This window comes from Conger conger, chromosome 16 (genome assembly GCF_963514075.1).
Source record: "Conger conger chromosome 16, fConCon1.1, whole genome shotgun sequence".
In the NCBI taxonomy this organism is placed as follows: domain Eukaryota; kingdom Metazoa; phylum Chordata; class Actinopteri; order Anguilliformes; family Congridae; genus Conger; species Conger conger.
In genome coordinates this window covers 987,271-1,007,270 of record NC_083775.1, presented here as the reverse complement: position 1 = coordinate 1,007,270, position 20,000 = coordinate 987,271, and the positions used below count along the sequence as shown (strand labels likewise).

Here is a 20,000-nt window from a genome sequence, read left to right as displayed (position 1 = left end):
TATTATTATTATTATTATTATTATTATTATTATTATTATTATTGTTGTTATTATTGGTAGTAGTAGTGATATAATAATAATAATAATAATAATAATAATAATAATAATAATAATAATAATAATAATAATGTGCTGGTAATATTTTGTTTATCAGTGAATTTGTAAGAGTGGCCACACCACGGTTACCCAGACCCCGTGAAGTTGGCTCCACTTCCGAAGCGTTTCCAGCGAGACCGAGGGGAACACTGTTAAACCTGATTTATGTGGTCTGACAGCTAAATTTGGAGATACGCTCAACAAAACATGCCTCGTCACTGCTTTCAAATACAGACCAGCCGATGGAGAATTACGGGCAGTTCTACTGAGAAAACGAACGTTTATGAAGGTAAAACATGGAAACAATCTACTTTATACACAAAACGCATTTTGGTCGTCATTGTACAACAGTTAGTAAAAAAATGATTTCATATAATTGCAAATATATTCGCTCAAAGTTATGTAAACACTCCACATAACACCCCTCAACATGTAGGTCAATCTCTGCACTTGCCCAGATATATAATAAGATGGTTCTTAAAGCAACAGCAATGATTTATCCTATCCTGTTATTCTACTGACGTCCTCTGTTTATCGCGTGCAGCGCGCTGGCTATTGCACAAAAATGATACTGCAAAACAGTAGGCCTGCTTGGGTATAGCTGAATGCCTACAGGCGTATTGCAGTAACGCAGATGCATCTCGTGTGATGGGTTTCCACTGACACATGTGCAGCGACTGAATAAAAGTTCGCGGGAAAAATCAATTAAGCCTTTTTAAATTACCTGAAATTAATAGTAGGCACACTCATCTTTTGGTAAATGTGGTAAAACACAACGTTAAATTACTGCTTTTAAATATGAAGCTTTAAAACCTTTGCACAAAAAGTTAAACTATATTGAGCATAAATATGTTTGAAATCATATGCAACAACAAGCATATGATTTCTTGAATAGCCTTTTTGAATGCGTTTGAGACGAAGTATTGATGAAGTCAGTGATCGCCCAGGAGGAGAGGGTACCTACAGTGGTTTGAGCCGGTCCAGTGCTGGTGTCGGATGGACGCGCTGTAGGGACGGACCGCTCCACTCACGCCCTTCTCCGGGATCAGACAGCCGCGGGTCTGGTTGTAGTAATCCATCATCAGGAACGGAGCTGAACCCGGAGTCAAACCCACTACATCCACACTCTCGTACATCGTGCAAGAATTTAAAAAAAATTAAGTTCCAAAGTTACTCAGGGTCCAGAAAACGGGGTCCAGAAGAACGTTAAGTCAGGTAATAGCTGGCAGTTAGCATGTTTTGCACAGGGCGTCCAAGCGATTTCCCTCGAAACTTATTTGTAACACCTCGCGAAAATGTCACAAGCTTTCCGTGCGTAAAACACTACCGATGTGCGCTATGACAGGGAAACTAGGCTTAAAGATAAAGCCCACATTTCTCGGAAGCAACGCTTATAACTGTGAACAATCTCCACCAACACGTTCGGAAAAATCAGTGTTCTGCTGCGTTGATCCGCGTGTTTCTCACAAAAAGAACATAATCGGTTACTGGCCAATATTCCTACTACAGTAAGTTTATCCCGGCTAGCCCGGGTACGAGAATGCGGCGCCCGATCAGACCTGTCCTGGGACAAAATGCAAAACTACGAATATTTCAACCTTACCAAAAAACCCCATTTATTTTCTTTGTTGCGATCGTACAGTATTTTTAGCAGCTAATCCGTTTGCATAAAGCAATACTTGCTTTTCTTCTCTCAAATGCCATGTAATCCCATAAAAACCATGTCTTCGCTTCCAACTCGCCGTTCGGTGTATTAAAAAAAACTGTTGAGTGCTTTATCTGGGTTGATGTAGCCGTTTCTTTAGTGCGATCCACCTTTTACGACAGACGAAGGAAAGGTCCTCTCAGAAGACTCGATTAGAGACGTTTCGCACTTATTCGACCCGCGAGCAGTTGTACATCCAGCCTTCGCCGTTTGTTGTTTTTAAATCCGCGCGTGACCTTATTGTAGGTCCCGTGCTCGCTTCGTTAGGACCTTTGCGCTTCCCATTCAATTTCTGTCGCTGTCCGGCTCTGAAGGTTGTGACGAGAGTCGGCAGCTGTGCGTTAAGCCCCACCTACCCTCTCTCTCTCTCTCTCTCTCACACACACACACACACACACACACAGTACGAAACTCCTCCCCAGTTTAACCCTTACTCGACGTCACCCGGCCATCACAGCGTATAAACTGGGCAGCGGGGGAATGCGCGCTCCACGCTGTACCGTGCACGCGCCTCGAGGCGGAAAGGAGCTGGCGCAAACCGCTTTGGTGTTCAGATAAAAGGCGTTTACGAAAATCCAAGCAACTAAAAAACAGACTGAAACATGCGAGCGATGCAATTCGCCAGCTCTCGGTAACCAGGCTATTCCCCCTCCCCCACCTGGGTTTCCCCCTCTCCCGTGCCCCCTCTCCCGTGCCGTGACGCGGAGGGTCCCGTTCCAATCCTTCACTCTCAGAAATTCTTTTCCCCGGTATCCGTCTCCCTGTCTAATTTGCCTAATTGTATGCGGCTGAACTTTTTATGAACCCGCGGAATCAAGCAGTCTCACCTCCAAATGACCCACACCAAGACTCGGATTCACTCTTTTGTGCTCTCTCTCTCCGCTGACATCACCCAAGGTTTCCCCCATAGCTCACACCCATCCGAGGTTCCCTCCGCCGCGGCCGCGCGCAGACACTTGCTGGAGAGCAGGGCCGGTAACGAATGATCTCGACGGGGCATTACTGTCAATCAAACCAGCGACCGAAACCAAGGCGCCGTCAGAGGATGAAGGATTCCTCAGAACTTCTTCATCTGTAAATGGAACCTGTAAACGGGCCTAACTCGCTTTTCAAGGTCCAGTATTATTCACTTATTTGTCCTTGCATCTGTGTGTGTGTGTGTGTGTGTGGGGGGGAGCAATCGATTTTTTTAAACTGTTAAGGTCAGAGCAGTATTAAAAGGACACAGAGTAGGCAATAGCAACAGTGAATCAATGGAAAATGCTTAAGAAGCCCAAATACGCCCAAAGCACGTTTAACACAAACAAAACATTGACACCTTGAACCTCAGTTCATTTAAATGCAGGCAGTTTTCCCTGCATTGACTCAGTTTGAGGTTTAACTGAGCTGGCATAATTTGAGCAATATGTCCCACCAGATGAGAGTTTGTCATATATTATTTAATGCTTCATAACATTACGGTTACAGTATATATAAAAACAGTCTAGGGTCAGTAAAACAGGGTAAAGGATGGGGACTGGGGAAGGAACACTGATCTAGGGTCAGTAAAAGAGGGTAAAGGATGGGGACTGGGAACAAACACTGCAGACAGATGAGTAAACAAATCTCAATAAACCTCAGCTAGTCTTGGAAGGTCTACCTTCAAATGCAAACCACAGATGGTCACGCATCCAGAAAAGATGCACAACCGTAAACCAGCTTACAACCGCGGTGATGGTCACATGGCCACACAGGGTGCAAGAGCAGAATATGCAGATTACAGGGAGTCGACTTTAATGAGAATCATACACATCACAGCCACGCCCACCCCTGGCCCGGCCACGCCCACACATGCACTCAGCCACGCCCACACATGCACTCAGCCACGCCCACCCAGGGCTCAGCCACGCCTACCCCTGGCCCAGCCACGCCCACCCCTGGCTCAGCCACGCCCACACATGGGCTCAGCCACTCCCACACATGGGCTCAGCCACGCCCACACATGCACTCAGCCACGCCCACCCAGGGCTCAGCCACGCCCACACATGGGCTCAGCCACGCCCACACATGGGCTCAGCCACGCCCACACATGGGCTCAGCCACGCCCACACATGCACTCAGCCACGCCCACACATGCACTCAGCCACGCCCACACATGGGCTCAGCCACGCCCACCCCTGGCCCAGCCACGCCCACACATGCACTCAGCCACGCCCACACATGCACTCAGCCACGCCCACACATGCACTCAGCCACGCCCACACATGCACTCAGCCACGCCCACACATGGGCTCAGCCACTCCCACACATGGGCTCAGCCACGCCCAGCCCTGTCCCAGCCACGCCCACACATGCACTCAGCCACGCCCACACATGCACTCAGCCACGCCCACACATGCACTCAGCCACGCCCACACATGCACTCAGCCACGCCCACACATGCACTCAGCCACGCCCACCCAGGGCTCAGCCACGCCTACCCCTGGCCCAGCCACGCCCACCCCTGGCTCAGCCACTCCCACACATGGGCTCAGCCACGCCCACACATGCACTCAGCCACACCCACCCAGGGCTCAGCCACGCCCACACATGCACTCAGCCACACCCACCCAGGGCTCAGCCACGCCCACACATGCACTCAGCCACGCCCACCCAGGGCTCAGCCACGCCTACCCCTGGCCCAGCCACGCCCACCCCTGGCCCAGCCACGCCCACACATGCACTCAGCCACGCCCACACATGCACTCAGCCACGCCCACCCAGGGCTCAGCCACGCCCACACATGCACTCAGCCACACCCAGCCCTGGCTCAGCCACGCCCAGCCCTGTCCCTCAGCAGAGTATTCTCACGCCCATGTTCAGCTCCACTCTGCGGCCAGGAATAGCAGCTGGTGTTGGAGGAATGAAGACGGGGTGGAATCTGGACGTACAACACTGTGACCTCGACAGGCAAGGGGGGGTCTGAGAATAAAATATAAAAATGTGTTTATGAATCAGTGGGTAAAAGTGCGTGGGAAAACCAGCCTTCAGCTTCTGAACATGAAGACATTTTCCATACTGCCCACAAAAATCCCTCCTGATGCAGGCCGCGGTCGACGGAATAGCTGTGTCGTGTTTTGCCAAAAATGCCAGATTTTAAGTCTCAATACAAGCCTAAAATACTTGTGATTTATTTTTTATTTTTTGCAGTGCATCCATCCACCCAAGAATCTCCTCCCTGTTCTGCAGCCTCGTTCCCCAACGCTGACAACTGCGGCCGGGCCTCTGCCGTTCTGTCGGCCATTTTGAATCCAGCCTGCCGCCTCGGCCACTGAGCTGCTGTCTGCCGATATCAGACAGAAATACTGACACCCCCCACCCCCCCATAAGGAAACCTGGGAGTCCATACCTGCCCCCCCCCCCCCCACACTCTACCAGCCCAGGTGTGCGTTAAAGACAAAATTCAGCAACATATTCAAACAGTTTTAAAAGGTAGTGCATGGTGAACAAAAATGGCTGCTGACAGGGAAGACGCAGAGAGAGCAGAAGCTGATCACTTGGCCGTTATAATGCACCTTTAACCCCCTCGCTGTGCTGTGAGACCTAAGTCGCATCCACCGAAAAAGGAGTTGGTGGCGAACTAAGTTGTTCATTTAAAATCCGTCAACAGTATGCGTGTGCAGTACGCGTGTGCTGCAAACATGGTTCACCAGGAACGTCCACCGTGCTGAACGCAGGTCTGGTCTCTGAGGTACACCGCGGGCAACGGGAATCACTCGCCTCATGTGCACGGGGGGGGGGGGGGGGGGGGGTAAACCAGAGACAGAAGAAGAGTGAGTCATGACCATAAAATTAATTCCACTTTGGCCATTATTATTTTTCAAGAGGACGTGTAATTGCGCATTAGGGCCAGGCACCCGGGCGCTGAACAGCAGCAGGGCTTTAATCAGGAGGGGAACGGCTTTCAGAGGAACACATTAGGAGCTGAAGTAGACAGACTCCTGTTTCCCACAGATACGTCACAGGCCTGTGTACCAGGGCAGAGCGACGGACAGCATCACGCCCTGCACAGACGGGTCATAGCTCTCAAACCGCCCTGCACAGACGGGTCATAGCTCTCAAACCGCCCTGCACAGACAGGTCATAGCTCTCAAACCGCCCTGCACAGACAGGTCATAGCTCTCAAACCGCCCTGCACAGACGGGTCATAGCTCTCAAACCGCCCTGCACAGACAGGTCATAGCTCTCAAACCGCCCTGCACAGACGGGTCATAGCTCTCAAACCGCCCTGCACAGACGGGTCATAGCTCTCAAACCGCCCTGCACAGACAGGTCATAGCTCTCAAACCGCCCTGCACAGACAGGTCATAGCTCTCAAACCGCCCTGCACAGACGGGTCATAGCTCTCAAACCGCCCTGCACAGACGGGTCATAGCTCTCAAACCGCCCTGCACAGACAGGTCATAGCTCTCAAACCGCCCTGCACAGACAGGTCATAGCTCTCAAACCGCCCTGCACAGACAGGTCATAGCTCTCAAACCGCCCTGCACAGACAGGTCATAGCTCTCAAACCGCCCTGCACAGACAGGTCATAGCTCTCAAACCGCCCTGCACAGACAGGTCATAGCTCTCAAACCGCCCTGCACAGACGGGTCATAGCTCTCAAACCGCCCTGCACAGACAGGTCATAGCTCTCAAACCGCCCTGCACAGACAGGTCATAGCTCTCAAACCGCCCTGCACAGACAGGTCATAGCTCTCAAACCGCCCTGCACGCTGGGTCCACTCTCACCAGAGCGCAAGATAACAAGAAGGAAACTAAGAGGAAGAGAGAGAGAGAGGGAGAGGGAGAGGGAGAGGGAGAGAGAGAGCGAGGGAGAGAGAGAGAGAGAGAGAGAGAGAGAGAGAGAGGGAGGGAGGGAGAGAGAGGGAGAGAGAGAGCGAGGGAGGGAGAGAGGGAGAGGTTGTTGGTCCATTACATTACATTATTGGTCCAGGTTCAGGTGGTCAGGTAGCTGAACACAGGCTCAGAGCACCTCACCCAGCTCGGTCAGATATGACAGCAGGCATTCCTGTGTGTGTGTGTGTTTCTGTGTGTGTGTGCAGCTCTGTGTGTGTGCTAACTCCCCCTGCCCTTCCACCAAGCTCTTCCTCATTCCCCCTCACCTGTCACTCAACCAGCCTTCTCCTTGTGATGTCGCCGCCCCGGAGCCACGCCCCCCTGCTGCAGCCTGTAACCGCGGCGGCCGCTTATTCTCTAGTGTGGGTTACAGAATCTATGGTATCTATTCCTAATAAAGGGCCTTATTGTTCAGAACAGCACTGCATATGTGTGTGTGAGTGCATGCATGCGTGTGTGTGTGTGTGAGTGTGTGTGTGTGTGTGTGTGTGTGGGTGTGTGTGTGTGTGAGTGTGTGTGTGTGTGTGTGTGAGAGTGTGTGTGTGTGTGAGAGTGTGTGTGTGTGAGTGTGTGTGTGTGTGTGTAAGTGAGTGTGAGTGTGTGTGTGTGTGTGTGTGCATGAGTTTGTGTGTGTGTGTGTGTGTGTGTGTGTGTGAGTGTGTGTGTGTGTGTGTGTGAGAGAGTGTGTGTGTGTGTGTGTGTGTGTGTGAGTGAGTGCGCGTGAGTGTGTGTGTGCGTGCATGAGTGTGTGCGTGAGTGTGTGTGTGTGTGTGCGTGAGTGTGTGTGTGTGCGTGTGTGTGTGAGTGTGTGTGTGAGTGTGTGGGGGGGTAGGGGTTGCCTTATCCTGGTCAGGCGTGGGGGGGGAGGGGTGGATAACTGGACCCAGCTCATGAAAGAGAAGAGAGGGCGGGGGGGGGGGGGGGGGTGGGGGGCAATCAGCATTTCAAAGGGGGGGGGGATGCAGATAGCAGGGACCCCCCCCTCCCCCGCAGGTCCAGCTCCTCAGATGGTAATGAGATGAAAATGACTCCATCATCTCCAGCACAAAGAGAGCCGTTTATTCTACAAACAGGCCTGTTACCCACAATCAGTGCTCCTGGGGGGGGGGGGGGGGGGGGGGGGGGCAGGACTATTACACCTTATAAGACATACTGTAATGAGACATTACTGACTATAATTTATTTATTTACCATGTCCATGGCTATTGATGACTGACTCGCTTTCTGGCAGCTGTGCCTGATCTGTTCCAATGACCCTCTGGTATATTATATATGCATATATATATATATATATATATATATTCAGCTTTGGCTAGAAGTATTTGCCACAGGCCGAAATGGCAGCCAATCGCCGGAGATGTGTGTGTGTGTGTGTGTGTGTGTGTGTGTGTGAGTGCGTGTGTGTGCGTGTGTGTGTGTGTGAGAGTGTGTGTGTGTGTGTGTGTGTGAGAGAGTGTGTGTGCATGTGAATGAGAAGCATCAATTGTCCAGCGCTTTGGATAAAGGCGCTATTTGAATGCCAACCATTTACCACTAGACTGACATGTGGAAACAAGGCCTCAGTGTGATCTTCTGTTACACCGAGCGTCAAAGATGGTTCGATAACGCGATAACTAGAAATGCCAATTACGCCACCGATAGTTAAAATAGGAAATTATAATGGGAACAACCAGTGACTTGTGTCTTTAAAGCTCAGTGATATCAACCAAGCTCTGATTGGCTGGCTAGCTCCAGTGCACTGGAGGCCGTCTGTGTCGAGCGCTGCGATTGGCCCCGGCCACAGGGTGGGCCATGCTGAAGCTGACGGACTTTATCGCTGTGATGTCACAACTTCACACAAGTCCTAACAGGTCGTTTAAACGCTCATTCTCTTCATACTGACTGGATTTATTTGGGGACTGTGATGTATTTGTGGACTGTAGGTTTTGATACATTCACTGTGTTTCCTTCTCCCTGATAATGCAGAATATGGGACCTTTAAGCAGTCAGCAGTCCCAGTCTGCAGTTCCAGGTGGTTGTGGTCCCAGGTGGCAGTGGTCTCAGGTGGCTGTGGTCTCAGGTGGCAGTGGTCTCAGGTGGCAGTGGTCTCAGGTGGCAGTGGTCCCAGGTGGTTGTGGTCTCAGGTGGCTGTGGTCTCAGGTGGCTGTGGTCTCAGGTGGCTGTGGTCTCAGGTGGCTGTGGTCTCAGGTGGCAGTGGTCTCAGGTGGCAGTGGTCCCAGGTGGCTGTGGTCTCAGGTGGTTGTGGTCCCAGGTGGCTGTGGTCCCAGGTGGCTGTGGTCTCAGGTGGCAGTGGTCTCAGGTGGCTGTGGTCCCAGGAGGCTGTGGTCTCAGGTGGCTGTGGTCTCAGGTGGTTGTGGTCTCAGGTGGTTGTGGTCTCAGGTGGCTGTGGTCTCAGGTGGCAGTGGTCTCAGGTGGCTGTGGTCTCAGGTGGCTGTGGTCTCAGGTGGCTGTGGTCCCAGGTGGTTGTGGTCTCAGGTGGCAGTGGTCTCAGGTGGCTGTGGTCTCAGGTGGCTGTGGTCTCAGGTGGCTGTGGTCTCAGGTGGCTGTGGTCTCAGGTGGCTGTGGTCTCAGGTGGTTGTGGTCTCAGGTGGTTGTGGTCTCAGGTGGCTGTGGTCTCAGGTGGCAGTGGTCCCAGGTGGTTGTGGTCTCAGGTGGCTGTGGTCTCAGGTGGCTGTGGTCTCAGGTGGCAGTGGTCTCAGGTGGCAGTGGTCCCAGGTGGCAGTGGTCTCAGGTGGTTGTGGTCTCAGGTGGCAGTGGTCCCAGGTGGCTGTGGTCTCAGGTGGCAGTGGTCCCAGGTGGCTGTGGTCTCAGGTGGCAGTGGTCTCAGGTGGCTGTGGTCTCAGGTGGCTGTGGTCTCAGGTGGCTGTGGTCTCAGGTGGCTGTGGTCCCAGGTGGTTGTGGTCTCAGGTGGCTGTGGTCTCAGGTGGCTGTGGTCCCAGGTGGCAGTGGTCTCAGGTGGCTGTGGTCCCAGGTGGCAGTGGTCCCAGGTGGCAGTGGTCCCAGGTGGCTGTGGTCTCAGGTGGCTGTGGTCTCAGGTGGCAGTGGTCTCAGGTGGCTGTGGTCTCAGGTGGCTGTGGTCTCAGGTGGCTGTGGTCCCAGGTGGCAGTGGTCTCAGGTGGCAGTGGTCTCAGGTGGCTGTGGTCCCAGGTGGCAGTGGTCTCAGGTGGCTGTGGTCTCAGGTGGCTGTGGTCTCAGGTGGCTGTGGTCTCAGGTGGCAGTGGTCTCAGGTGGCTGTGGTCTCAGGTGGCTGTGGTCCCAGGTGGCAGTGGTCTCAGGTGGCTGTGGTCCCAGTGAGCTCTGAAACGGCTGGCACAGGGTGAGGCCCGGACTCACTGCAGTGCCTGAAGGCTCCTTTGCATTTGAACAGGACCCATATCAATGCATGCAGGCTGACTGGGCCGATGGCCTGCTGATGGGGGTGTGGGGGTAGGGTGTGTGTGGGGGGGGGGCCCTTATCAGCACATTCTCCTGCACCACGGGGAAGACTGCGCATTTCAAACACCAGCCCCCCCACAAAGGAACAGTGCAGCAATCATTAAACCAGCATGACCCCCCACCCCTGAGCACAGACCCCCCTGTAATTAAAGCCTCAGTTACAATGTGTGTGTGTGTGTGTGTGTGTGTGGGTAGGGGGGGTTTAGGGACTAGTATTAACATTTACACTTCATTATGTGAGTGAAGGAATAGAATTAATAAAATGAAACAAACACCCTGATCATCATGACAAATACGTCTTTGAATGAGCCAGGATAGGAGGAGTCGGAATACCCATGATCCACTGCCAAGATCGAGGGAAACAGGAAATAAAAACAATAATAATAATAATAATAAATAAAATAATAATAAAAGAAGGTCTGCTTCATCTTTGTTTAACTGCCGTTTTACTGGATGTCCTCCCTGTGTTTGAGTTGCTTATTGTTTTGTCAAAGTCTTTAGCAATATAAGTTCATGCTTCCCAGAAAGGGAAGTCAGGTTGTCCTGGAGAGTGTTGGGCAAGTTCTGTCATCTTTCCCAAGACTGCAATTCATGCTGCATGAGAACCTACAGTAAAAAAAAACAACAAAACTACAAAACGTTCCTTCTCTAGCTTTGACAGAAAGGCGAGGCGGGTTTTGGGCGATCAGGGTCACCACAACTCGTCAGGAGGAGAATGAGATACAGGGCATTACAGATGGGGGGGGAGACCCCCCCTCTCTCTCACTGGACGCCCTGCACAGATTGAAGAGGCACGGGCAATGTTTAACCAGAGGTGCCGTGTCATCAATCTGCACCCCTCCCCCCCCAGCCCCCCATTCTCATTCTATTCACCCCCATTCACAACCCCCCCCCCCCCCCCCCTCCAGGGCTACATTTGGGCTTTTGTTGGATCTCCCCCCTCTCTCCATCTCCACCCTCCACCCAGAATAACACACACATTACAGCCAGCTTCACTCCAACACAGCAGCTCACAGGCATGGTGTCTCACACACACAGACACACACACACACACACACACACACTCACACTCACACTCACACTCACACTCACACTCACACTCACACTCACACTCACACTCACACTCACACTCACACTTACACTTACACTTACACATGCACACACTCACAACCAAACACACACACACACACTCTCACACTCACTCACACACACACACACACACACACATACACACACACATACACACACACAGACACACTCACAACCAAACACGCACACACGCACGCACACACACACACACACACTCACACACATACACACACACAAACAACACACACACACACACAATGCACTCACACTCATTTGCACACACAGGCACACACACATACAGTGCAGTCCGTATGTATTTGGACAGTTGGTACAATTTCTGTTCTTTTGACTCCGTACTCCAGCACATTGGATATGAAATGAAACAATAAATGTTCAATTAAAGTGTTCTTTCTTCTTAATGTTCCAATCAGGGGTTTTCAGCAAGCCTATTGTTTGGCATAATTTTATGTCTGACTGTTTTTTTCTTCTTTCTCAGTCTCATGGTTCTGATTTGCACTCTGTGATACATCGCTCAGGATAAGAGTGTCTGCTGAATGACTATAATGTAATGTAATGTAATGTAATGTCATAATGACCCAGACTGTCATTGGACAACTAATATTCATTGTTTCACTGCAAATGCAGCACTGACACCTCCTATAACACCTCCTGCTAACCATCAGTAGCACACATACACACACACACACACACACACACACACACACACACACACACACACACATACATGCACGCACGCACTCACACACACTTGCTAACCATCAGTAGCACACATAAACACACACAGACACACACATGCACACAGGCACACATGCACACCTGCTAACCATCAGTAGCACGCACACACATAAACACACACATGCACACACGCATGCTTATACACACACACACACACACACACATACGCAAGCATGCACGCATGTGTGTGTGTGTGTCTGTGTGATTACAGTGCATGGCCTTGCACAACACCTGCTTCTCTATTCCTAGTGGTGCGTCAGACATTAGCCAACACTGCAGGAACTGCGTCAGTGAGAGCACACGCATACGCATGGACACACACACACACACACACACACACACACACATACACACGCACACACACGCACACACGCACACACACACACATACACACACGCACACACACACACACACACACACACACACACACACGTATACACATACACACACGCACACACACACACATGTATACACACACACACACACGTACACACGTACACACGTATACACATACACACACGCACACACACACACACATGTATACACATACACACACACACACACACACATGGACACGCACACACACACGCGCATGGACACACACACACACACACACACGTATACACACACATGCACACACACACGTATACACACACATGCACACACGTATACACATACACACACACACACACACACACACACATGGACACACACACACGTATACATATATACACACGCACACACACACACACACACACACACACACAGACAGACATACACACACACACGCGCATGGACACATACACACACACACACGTATACACACACATGCACACACACACACGTATACACACACACGCACACACGCACACGCATGGAAACATACACAAGCGCACGCACACACACACGCGCATGGACACATACATACACACACACGTATACACATGCGCACACAGGTGTGCACACAGGCGCACACACACACACACAGCGGAGAGGAGAGCTGATGAGGATGATGAAGATCTCTGTGAATGGTGAAAGGTGGGGCAGAGCAGGCAGGTGTCACACAGACAGTCTGGGAGCCAATTACGCACCGCGGTGTGTGTGTCACAGCTCAGACCTGCCTCTCAGTGCTCTCTCTCTCTGCTCCGGGGCAGAACATGTCTGCAGGCATCAGTGTCAGTGCAGAATGAGCTGTGACTGAGAGCGGCTTCTTTAAACGCTGACTCTTTAAACGCTGACTCTTTAAGCGCAGACTCTTTAAGCGCAGACTCTTTAAGCGCAGACTCTTTAAGTGCAGACTCTTTAAGCGCAGACTCTTTAAGCGCAGACTCTTTAAGCGCAGACTCTTTAAGAGCAGACTCTTTAAGAGTAGACTCTTTAAGCGCAGACTCTTTAAGCGCAGACTCTTTAAGCGCAGACTCTTTAAGCGCAGACTCTTTAAGCGCAGACTCTTTAAGAGCAGACTCTTTAAGAGTAGACTCTTTAAGCGCAGACTCTTTAAGCGCAGACTCTTTAAGAGCAGACTCTTTAAGAGCAGACTCTTTAAGCGCAGACTCTTTAAGCGCAGACTCTTTAAGAGCAGACTCTTTAAGCACTGACAGCCAAATGCACATACATTATTCACACATCCTCTCCAGTTGACAAGTTCTTCTCTTTCTCCATCTCTCCCCCTTCCCTCTCTCCCTCTCTCTTTCTCTATCTCTCCCCCTCCCTCTCTTCCTCTCTCCCCCTCCCTCTCTTCCTCTCTCTCCCCCTCCCTCTCCCTCTCTCCCTCTCCCTCTCTCCTCCTCCACCCAGAACAGGTAGGCATGCTGACTATTTCAATCCACTGGGCTTCAAAACTAGTGATGTCAAAATGCCTGTGTAGACATCTCTCTCTCTCTCTCTCTCACACACATGATTGCAGACACACACACACACACACACACACACACACAGACAGATATCACTGACATGTTATAGATTTATACACATGCACCCATATACGAATACAGTACACACACACACCAAGATGCAAATAACAGACCTGTTTCAGATTCTCACGCACACATGCGCAAACGCTGTCTTAACAAGCATTTACAAGATCTTGTAATAATCTTGTAAATCTCGGAATGAGTCAAACTTCCTCAAACGCAGCTCAGATGAAAGCTCCAGACGGGCACATCTCTGCTCATCCACTCACAACCCTGCTCTGAGAGCCGTGGGCAGAGAGGATCATGGGGATCACTTGTACGGGGCTTTCTCTCGTTTTCCTTGGTGCTGATGTCACTTCCTGCGGCTGGCTGGACGATCTCCGACCCCCCTCCCCACCCCCCCTCCTGCAGGAGGACACCAGGACCCGTCCCCACCCCCTGTAATTAGCTTATGTGCTTTAGCGTCTGCTAGACCCCCTCCCAGCAGGCTCATCTACACACAGGGCTGCAGCCGCTAGCCGTTAGCCGCTAGCCGTTAGCCTGACCGGATCAGCGCTCTGCAGAACCCCACGCCTTCGGCCCGTCCACACCAGGAGCCTCCACACCGCTGAACGAAGACCTTCTGTGAAGTCTCTGGGCTTACGCCGTCTGCCATTTTGAACGTGACGCTCTGTAAATTTGCTTTGATTTTGATTGGCTGTCAAGTGTTTTATCGTTCGTGCAGCTGCAAAATATTGCCATTAAAATGATCCCAAAGATAACGTCAGTGCCACTGTCATTATAGTTGTGGTCTTAGTTATTGTTATAGTTATGGTTAACAGGTCCACTGACCTCAATCACAGACAGGTCCACTGACCTCAATCACAGACAGGTCCACAGACCTCAATCACAGACAGATCCACTGACCACAGACAGGCCTGAACCTATGCACTTGCAAATCGCTTTGGATTAAAAGCATCTACCAAATGACTAATATGTGAAATGCAAAATGACCTCGAGTGCACTGACCTCGATCACAGACGGGCAGCCTGTGTCTAACATTAATAACATTAATAACATTAATAACATTAATAGCGGCACTTAATCAGGGCTATGCTCAGCTGAGCTGTGATAGGAGGAGAGGTCAAGGGTGGGATCAACCTCTGGGGGCGGAGCCTCAATCTGTGTCTGCTGCATTGACCCTTAACCCCACAGTGCCCCAGAAACGCACGCAGTGACATCACCAAGGGCCAGCCGATTCCTACATAAACAGTGCTGCCCCCTGGTGGTGGTTGTGATCAGTGCGGTTAGTGGGAGAGTGAGTAGTGTGGCAGAGGGCCCAATCAGACAATCTTCTCTCCATCTTCCTTTCAATGGTGTGTGTTACATTACATTACATCATTTATCTGATGCTTTTCTATTTCAAAAAAGCAATGTGGGGTTAAGGGCCTTGCTCAGGGGCCCAACAGCTGCATCTTCTTGTGGCTACACTGGGGCTTGAAGGCTTCAGAGAGACAGGCTTTAGAGAGACAGGCTTTAGAGAGACAGGCTTTAGAGAGACAGGCTTTAGAGAGAAAGGTTTTAGAGAGACAGGCTTTAGAGAGACAGGCTTTAGAGAGACAGGTTTTAGAGAGACAGGCTTTAGAGAGACAGGCTTCAGAGAGACAGGTTTTAGAGAGACAGGCTTCAGAGAGACAGGCTTCAGAGAGACAGGCTTCAGAGAGACATGTTTTAGAGAGACAGGCTTTAGAGAGACAGGTTTTAGAGAGACAGGTTTTAGAGAGACAGGTTTCAGAGAGACAGGCTTCAGAGAGACAGGCTTCAGAGAGACAGGCTTTAGAGAGACAGGCTTTAGAGAGACAGGCTTCAGAGAGACAGGTTTTAGAGAGACAGGCTTTAGAGAGACAGGCTTCAGAGAGACAGGTTTTAGAGAGACAGGCTTCAGAGAGACAGGTTTTAGAGAGACAGGCTTTAGAGCTTGCTCTGCGTAGAGCTGCTACCGCTAACTCTGAGGGCAGAGCAGGAAATCAGAGCAGACGCGTCTAACAGCAGCGCTAACAGCAGCACTAACACGCAATTAGCCAGCAAGCCTGACCGCGTGTGCCAAAGTGGAACAGGATGTAATGGACCCTATTCAAAGACAGAGAGCGTGTGTGTGTGTGTGTGTGTGTGTGTGTGTGTAAGCTCCTCTAGTCCACTCGGTCAGGGTAATCTGTCATTAGGGGACTGTGCTGCCCCTGGTCATTGAGTCATGGCTCCTAAATGAAGTGGGGCTGATCTGTTGTTTTAATCAACTCTGCCTGTATTAATTATGCACAGTGTTGGTGGAGGGGGGGGCTGTGTGGGGGAACAGGGGAATGGGGGGGGGGGGGGGTGATTAAGGAGGTTACAGAGGGAGGATGCGGGGGAGGGGGCGGATCCTCACGCGAAGGAGAAGAGGATCATGGGAAGAGTGTGACTCTGTAGTTGCCGGGAGACGGAAGGACGATCGCGGACAGGATTCTGGAGGCATGAATCAAATGTGTGTGTGCGTGTATGTCTGTGTGTATCTGTCTGTATGGCTGTGTGTGTGAGTGTATGCGGGCGTGTGTGTATGTCTGTGTGTCTGTGTGTGTGTGTGTATGCGTGTGTGTGTGTCAGCGTTTCAGTGAAAGCTCCACGCAGGGGTAAAGTCCGCTAATGGCAGTGTCTCATTTCTGTTTGAGAGGCTCTGCCAGGGTCATTTCACTGTGAGCTTTTCCCCTTCAGGAGAAGAATGGAGACAATGTTTTACAGCACTGATGCCTAATTGTATGAATCTGTCTCCACTGGGACAGTCTCTAATTGATTGGATTTGACAGCAGAGCACCGGGCCACGGGGAGCCTCCGCGCCCAAGAACAGAACGGAACGGAGCGGAGCGGAACGGAGCGGAGCGGAACGGAACGGAACGGAACGGAACAGAACAGAACAGAACTTTAACAGGGTCCACCCCCCAGCAGCTCAGGCAGGTTTATCTCACTCACTGCCAGACGGCCGGTGCTTTAGAACACCTGGTGTTTGACATCATTAACAGGGAAATTTACAAAAAATGTTTTTTTTTTTTTCTTCCACCAATTAGCAATGATGTTAAAAGTGTTTTTTTAACACTTTTGACACTTTACCAGTAGGTCTATTGACTGTACCGTACCATATATCTGTGCAGGAAGGAGTGCAACATTGCACTCTGACGGAATAACTAACTGAACTGGCAAAGCTGTGCTGCGTCAATACACAACGAGCAGCAACAGCACCCGTCTTCAAAGAGCTGTTCGGGGATAATAAAGTCAGCAAGAGGTTCTAGAGCCTGGAAACGTCACAGCCAACGGGGAAATGATGGGTTAGCGAGTTAACGCTTTAGCTCTGAAGGCTGAACTCCCTCATACCCTCATTGACCTGATCCACACCTGTCCAGCCAATCCTTACGCGCTCCAAAGCCATCCCTCATTGGCTCTCCCCAGTCACATGACTAACTGCATCACGAGCACTGACCTGCACCAATGAGCATCCTTGCCTGGATGATCCCTCCCCCTCCCCGCCTCCCAGCCACTCGTATATCAAAGCAGCACATTTCAGCTGAAATAAAGGAATGAATGAAACGGCGTCCGTCAGCACAGCTGTCTCTGAATGGAGTGAGGCTGCAGTTATGGGATAAACACGGGCAGCCATTCCGTGCCAAAAGAAACAAGAGCGTGCCAGTTCCCTCTGTTCTCCTGCCTGCCTTCACGCCCCCTCTTTCACCACTCTCTCTCTCTCTCCCCTCCTTTCTCACTCTCCCCCGCTCACGTTAGCACGTTAGCATGTTAGCCTCTGCTGAGTGATAAACGCTGTCAGTCGGCCGTAAATCCTGACGGCCATTTTCTCTCTCTCCTCCACCTTCAATCTGCACAGGAAGTGACATCAGGACCCTGACAGGAAGGAGGTTCAAGCTGTCAGGCAGCAGCTGGGGGCGAGTATCACTCAGGCCAGGACACGCACTCGCGCACACACACACACACACACGCACGCACACACGCACACACGCACACACGCACACACGCACACACGCACACACGCACACACGCACACACACACACACACACACACACACACACACACACACACACACACACACACTCAGGCCATCCTGCCGCCATGGTAACGGAGTGATTGATGGCTTCATTACTTTAATTAAGACGCAGGCGTGGAGTACAGCAATCACACTTAGCTGGGGTTTCTGAGGGGGCCTCGAACCCTGACCCGCGCAAACCTGACAACATCGCCTGTGTCCTGCCTGTCAGCGGACTGTTTGAGTCATTAAACACGTCTGCATATCCAGGTAATATCATTAATAAAACACGTCTGCATATCAGGGTAATATCGTAAATAGAACACGTCTCCATATCTGGGTAATATCGTTAATAGAACACGTCTCCATATCTGGGTAATAACGTTAATAGAACACGTCTCCATATCTGGGTAATATCGTTAATAGAACACGTCTCCATATCTGGGTAATATCGTTAATAGAACACGTATCCATATCTGGGTAATATGGTTAATAGAACACGTCTCCTCTGCAGAAGATTCCAATCAGCATTCCGTTCCACTTAATGGCTGGAATGTCAAGCGGGACCATCAACCCCCCCCACCCCCCCACCCCTCCCCTCCCCTCCCCGCTCCTTCCCGCCGATCTCCGTGACGACGGTGTGATTAGAACAGAATGGTAGAGTAGGACAGTAGCAGGGAGAGACGTCTAAATCAATCACAAATACACTCACACACTCACACACTCACACACTCACACACTCACACACTCACACACTCACACACTCACACACTCACACACTCACACATACATACATACATACATACATACATAGATACACACACACTCATACACACACACACACACTCATACATACACACAGACACACACACACACATACATACACACACACACACACACACATACATACACACACACTCATACACACAGACACACACACACATACATACATACATACATACACACACACACACACACATACACACACTCATACACACACACACACACACACATACATACACACACACACACTCATACACACAGACACACACACATACATACATACAGACACACACACACACACATACATACACACACACACTCATACACACATACATACATACATACATACACACTGTCCCACACTCACAGACACGCACACACATACATTTATACATGCACTCAGTGAGCACTTTATTAGGTATTTTTTAGATTTATTGGTCTTCTGCTGCCTATCCACTTGGAGGTTTGACGCGTTGTGTGTTCAGAGATGCTCTACTGTAATGTGTGATTATTTGCGTTACTGTCACCTTCCTGCCACATGATTGGCATTAATAAGCTGGTGTACAGGTCTACCAAATAAAGTGGCCATTGAGTGAACATACACACTCACACACACTCTCTCCCGCACACACACGCTCACGCACACACAGAGAGCTTCTGCAGTAGGAACGCACCTGCTAGTCATTTCTGTCTCATGGTGAATGAGTCCAGAAGAGAAAAGCATGTCGGTTTGGTTTGTGGTTTCACTTTTCAATCAAATAAATCATGACAATCCTTACAGAGAATATACTCTCCTCTTTCTAAGGGTTACCCCTGTGCTTGCAGTGAGTGAGGCAGTGGAGAGCTTTGAAGTGGGCCCAGAGAAGAGGGTGGGGGTGTGGGGGGGCGTGGGGGGGCGTCTGAAGGGAGCAGGGTTATGGGGGGGTCCTGGATCCTGTCTCTGTCCCGCTCGCTCTGCTAAACCACAGCCCCTCCAGCGCCCCGGAAACATCTGGAAACGATGCGGCCCCTTAAACACCAGACCTCCAGCGCTCTTCTTCTCTGTTTTTGGGTGAGCGACATTTTCTTTCCTGGGGCCAGTGCTTGGCTTGATAAAACATCCTCCTTCGAGCTCAATAAACATAACGTCAGCGCTAAAGTTCCAGGCAGCCTCTTTTCTACACCACGCCTCTCACAATCCTCCCCACACACGGTGCACGACACACACACACACACACACACCCACACCCACCCACACACGGTGCACGACACACACACACACACACACACCCACACCCACCCACACACGGTGCACGACACATACACACACCCACACCCACACCC

The 20,000-nt window shown here is 50.8% G+C and overlaps 1 protein-coding gene across 2 annotated transcripts in view; it reads right to left on the bottom strand.

Annotated features, from left to right (window-relative positions):
• The window catches only part of rarab (retinoic acid receptor, alpha b), a 124,934-nt gene that overhangs the window by 42,812 nt on the left and 62,122 nt on the right, over positions 1-20,000 (bottom strand). Inside the window, exon 1 of one of the 2 annotated variants that reach the window (XM_061223643.1) lies at positions 1,061-2,425. The exons of the other annotated variant lie outside the window; for it this stretch is intronic. Coding sequence (XP_061079627.1) covers positions 1,061-1,232 — 172 coding nt within the window. The 5' untranslated portion in view covers positions 1,233-2,425. Of the gene's footprint in view, positions 1-1,060; positions 2,426-20,000 lie in introns of those variants that run through there. 2 annotated transcript variants of the gene reach the window in all.